Source organism: Hylobates moloch, unplaced genomic scaffold (assembly GCF_009828535.3).
Source record: "Hylobates moloch isolate HMO894 unplaced genomic scaffold, HMol_V3 SCAFFOLD_7, whole genome shotgun sequence".
Classification (NCBI taxonomy): Eukaryota; Metazoa; Chordata; class Mammalia; order Primates; family Hylobatidae; genus Hylobates; species Hylobates moloch.
In genome coordinates this window covers 134,812,941-134,818,080 of record NW_026652282.1, presented here as the reverse complement: position 1 = coordinate 134,818,080, position 5,140 = coordinate 134,812,941, and the positions used below count along the sequence as shown (strand labels likewise).

Below are 5,140 nucleotides of genomic sequence, written 5' to 3'. Positions count from 1 at the left end.
TAGTTTCTATCCCCGTATCACCAAAAGAATGAAAAGTCTCACCGATGTTTCCATAAAAATATACATTAGGCTTTAAAAATTATTGTTGTTTAAAAGCTGATACCAGTGGCTTTTTGTGTAAAAGGATATAGGTCCTAAATGAAAGTACCAAGTCCAGTCAAAAGACATGTTATGAAAATCAATGCTCTTGTCTTTCAAACCTATCGGGACAACTACACATCCAAAGACGCTGAGGGAATCGCAAGGGTTTGCAATCGTTTAACAAAATAGCTCTTCACGAGTTTGCGATGAAGACATGGTGATGAATGTGCCACCACCACATGCGAGAGATGGGCCCCAAATGAATTCCTCACGTTCCCAAAGTCTCGAATATCCAGAACATACTTACACGCGTTGGGGAAGGGAGGAGGCTTTCTCATTAATTCTAGAAAGGAGGCAGCTCCCTGCAAAGGTATGGGTGCGGGGGGGGGGGGGGGGGGGCTAATTAGCTTTACGGGTGGTTGCTGGTTCCCTTCTTGCCTTCTTTAAGATATCTCTGTCAAACAGCTCTTTCTCCCGGTAATGCACAGGTGGTCCTCGCAGGTACTTCTCCTCTGCTGCCTTGTAATCCAGCCCATCAAGTGCGGCGATGGCACAAATCATGGCTTCCGGCAGAAGAACTTCCAGCACAAAATTGACTTTGTCATTCCTTATCAGAGTCAGCATGGTCTTGTCAATTTGCTTGTAGATTTCTTGTAAATGCTTGGCCACGACTTCCAACTGATCGTCATCCTCCAGGTATGTTTCAATGCAGCGCAAGTCCTTGCGTGGCTTCAGAAACTCGGTCAGCCACCTGGACTGCTTCCTGCCTTGCAAGATGTCCAGAAGGTGGGGGTCGGCCCCCTTTCTCTTCACGATGAAGTCCACCAGCTTCTGGTTGCCTCGGTCCCGAGCGGCCCTCATCCGGTCCGGGAGGATTTTCCTGCAAGGCCTCTTCCCGCCCAGGGAGGTCTCCTCCTCCCAGTCTTCCAGGTCGCCATAATTCACCTTTGGAAAGTCAATCTGCAGGTCTCCCTCTTGGATGGCTCTCCTGATTGGGTAGCTGATGTCTGCGGCATAATAGTCCAGGAAAGAGCCCTGGAAAGAACCCCGGACCAGTCCTTCTCTGTAGTGGGAAATCAGTGAGAAGCACCAGTTGACGCTTTGCTTGTAGGCCTTCTGGGCTCTCTTCAGCAGTTTCTCTTTCTCCTTACAATCCAGGTGCTTCAGCCTTCGAAGAGGCACTCGAATGCCCCGCTTTCCGTGGTGCAGGTTGGCCTCAAGCAGGAGCACCCTCGCGGTCTTGTCTGTGTTGCTGACACTCTTGACCACTGCTGGCCAAAACGGATGATCTTGAAATTTGAACCAGACCATCGTTCCCCTTTCAATGGGACGTGGCTCCTGTGGAAAAGCAAGGCTGGCGGGCTGCCCATCCTGTTTACCGCCAGCCCTTTGAACGGTGCTGACAGGATTAGCCAGCTTAGCGTCACCAGGCGTCTGAGGTCCTTGAGGTCTCCTCTGAAAATCTGGACCCGGACGCTTCCTTTTTCTATTGGCAAGCCGGAGTGAAGAAGGCAGCCTGTGCTGACGGGACACAGAGGATGCGGCCATACCTGCCCAGCCTGGCTTCCAGGCACCCTCTCCAGGGTCCTGAATGCTCCCCGAGAAGGGAGAACATTCCGGGGAAGCAGTCACGGTTTTCTTCGGGCGGTCGTCCAGTGTCTCTTCCTTCAGAGCGGGGGGCACAGGGCTAGTGAGACCTGGGGGCTGAGATGCACCCTCCTCCGTTACTGCGGGAGGCAGGGACATAAGAGTTGAGGCGTTTGCCCTTTTCTTCCCCTTTTTCTCACAAACATGCCGCGAAAGTGTCAGGGAATCCTGGCAGGCTCGGGGGCTTTGCAACACATGTGCTTGCATTCCAACTGGAGTAGGAGCAATGGCCATGAGCGCCCGTGACCTGTCCCTGCCCAGGGCACCTGGAGTAGGATCAATGGCCATGCACGCTGGTGAGCCGTCACAGCGCAGGACGCTTGGAGTAGGATCGATGGCCATATGTGTCTGTGACCTGTCACCGTGCAGGGCGCCTGGACTAGGAGCAATGGCCGTGCATTCTCCTGAGCTGTCACCACGCAGGGTGCCTGGAGTCTGAGAAATGGCTTTGCGTTTCCGTGACCTGGTACCCCGCAGGGCCCCTGGCACAGGTGCAATGGCTGTGTGAAATGGTGAGCTGTCACCGCGCAGAGGGCCTGGGGTAGAAGCAACAGCCTTGGGTGCCTGAGAGCCGACACGGTGCAGGGCGCCTAGAATAGGAGCAACGGCCCTGCTTTCTCTTGAGCTGTCACAGTGCAGGATGCCTGAAGTAGGAGTAATGGCCTGGTGCGCTGGTGACCTGTCAGCATGCAGGGCGCCTGGAGTAGGAGCAAAGGCGGTGCACGTTCGTGAGCTGTCACAGTGCAGGGTGCCTGGAGTGGGAGCAATGGCCTTGCGTTTCCATGACTTGTCATTGCGCAGGGCGCCTGCAGTAGGAGCAATGGTCGTGTGCACCTGGGAGCCGTCACCATGCAGGGCTCCTGGAGTAGAAGCAATGGCCGTGTGTGCTGGTGACCTGTCACCATGCAGGGCACCTGGAGAAGGAGCGATGGCCCTGTGCACTGATGAGCTGTCACCGCCCAGGTCACCTGGAGTAGGAGCAATGGCCTTGTGTGTCTGAGAGGTGTCACCGCGCAGGGTGCCTGGAGTAGAAGCAATGGCCGTGTTTGCTGGCGAACTGTCACCTTGCAGGGTCCCTGGAGTAGGGGCAATGGCCATTGAGCTGTCATCACCCAGGGCGCCTGGAGTAGGAGCAATGGCCTGGCGTTTCCGTGACCTGTCAGACCTGTTACTGAGCAGGGCACCTGGAGTAGAAGCAATGGCTTTGCGTTTCCGTGACCTGTCAGACCTGTTACCACGCAGGGCACCTGGAGTAGAAGCAATGGCCTTGCGTTTCCATGACCTGTCACGGCACCTGGAGTAGAAGCAATGGCCTTGCGTTTCCATGACCTGTCACTTCTCAGGGCCCCTGCAGATGGGGCAATGGCCATGCGAGCTGTTGAGCTGTCACCCTGCATCGTGCCTGGAGTAGGAGCAATGGCCATGTGTGCCTGAGAGCTGTCACCATGCAGGGTGCCTGGAGTAGAAGGAAAGGCCATGTGCGCTGGTGACCTGTCACCATGCAGGGCGCCTGGAGAAGGACTAATGGACGTGTGCGCTGGTGAGCTGTCACCGTGCAGGGCACCTGGAGTAGGAGCAATGGCCATATAAGTCCGTGACCCGTCACCGTGCAGGGCCTCTGGAGTAGGAGCAATGGCCCTGCGTTTCTGTGACCTGCCACCATGCAGGGCGCCGGGAGTAATAGCAATGGCCCTGCATTTCCTTGATTTGCCACCAAGCAGCGCGCCTGGAGTAGGTGCAATGCCCATACCCACCCGTGACCTGTCCCCGCACAGTAAACATGGAGTAGGGGCAATGCTCCTGCGTGCGCAGGACCTTTCACTGCACAAGGCGCCTGGAGCAGGGGCAGTAGCCCTGCTGGCCCCTGACCTGTCACCCGGCAGGGCTCCTGGAGTAGAACCAATGGCCGTGCGTTTTCGTGACCTCTCACAGTGCAAGGCACCTGGAGTAGGAGCAACGGCCCCGCACACCAGTGACCTGTCACCGCGCAGGGCATCTGCAGTAGGGGCAATGCCTATGCCCACCCGTGACCCTATCTCACACAATGCGCATGTAGTAGGGACAACGCCCGCGTATACCGCGAACCGTCACCTCGCAGCACCTGGGAAAGCAAAGGCCGGCGTGCCCCTGACCTGTCTCCACGCAGGGCACCTGGTGTAGGGGCAATGGCCCTGCACAGCCATGACTTGTAACCTCGCAGGGCGCCTGGAGTAGGGGCAATGTCCCTTGGCACCCGTGACCTGACACCGCGCAGGACACCTGGAGTAAGGGCAATGGCTCTGCAAGCCCGTAACCTGCCACTGCGCCTGGCGCCTAATGTAGGGTCAATGGGCCTGCTCGCCTGTGACCTGTCCTTGCACAGGGAGCCTGGTTTAGGGGCAATGGACCTGCATGCCCGTGACCTGCCACCGCGCTTGGTGCCTCGAGCAGGGGCAATGGCCCTGCGTGCCCCTGACCTGTCACTGTCCAGGCAGCCTGGGGTAGGGGCAATGGCCCTGGGCACCCCTGACCTATCCCCGGGCAGGGCGCCTGGAGTAGGGGCAATGGCTATGGGCTCCTGTGACCTGTCATCCCGCAGGGCACGCTTACTCTCTGAAGGGACCGTCGGTGATCTTGGGTTTTCCCTCTTCCCAAGACTCCTCCTTAAGTCGCCTTTGCATCTCCAATCATCTTCACGAGGGACAGAACTGGCTAGCTTTTGGGGCACCTTTGGAGAAAGCTGAGAGGGCGTGGTGCTCTCTAGTTCATGTGGTTTCCTTCCTCCAGCCAGATTTGTTCTCTCTTTCAGAATCTCCAGGGCCACCTGAAGGGTTCCTCTGTACCCCATCTTCTCTCTGAGTGGGGCACCGAGCTTCGTCTGTGCCGCTGCAGAGGCGGCAATGTCTTCCATTTCAAACTTAGTTGGGGTCTTCACGTCTGTGCTTTTCACCTTGATTTTTTCATCTACTGCGAGGATTTGAACTTCTAGAGAAATCGCCTTTTCGGGCTTCGTTTTTGGTGAAGTCCCACGTGTGCACAAAACCTTTGCTGGCCATAGTCGGCCTTTCCAAGAGCATAGGACGTACTCAGAGTCCATGATGAGCTGGGAAAAGGTAGCTAAGGGAGGCCGAGGGGTCTGCCTGTCAGACCCTCTGCTACCGCAGGTCTCTCCTAAACCAAGCTGCTCTGCAGAGCATCCTTTGCCTTCGGACTGCAGAGGGTGTGCAGTGTGGGTGGGCTGTGTTCCTCCTCCTGAATCTCCCTGAGGCACTTGAACTCGTGTTTCCAATGGCCAATTCTGGAGTATGCTGCAACATGGTAAAGGGAGAGCGGAAATGTATCAGGAAAGCATCCTTTCGTGAAACACGAAGCACCCTGCTCAGTGAGGTTGATAAAATAAGGAAACATGACAAGTGAGTCTTAGACAGAGGGA

At 56.3% G+C, this 5,140-nt stretch overlaps 1 protein-coding gene across 1 annotated transcript; it reads right to left on the bottom strand.

Moving 5' to 3' along the window:
• Nucleotides 1-210: 210 nt before the first annotated feature.
• PWWP4 (PWWP domain containing 4) lies at nucleotides 211-4,804 on the bottom strand. The gene is given in 3 exon segments (XM_058441371.1): nucleotides 211-3,015; nucleotides 3,018-3,793; nucleotides 3,796-4,804. Coding segments are annotated over 3 exon segments (4,320 nt in total). The 3' UTR covers nucleotides 211-480.
• Between the last annotated feature and the right edge of the window lie 336 nt (nucleotides 4,805-5,140).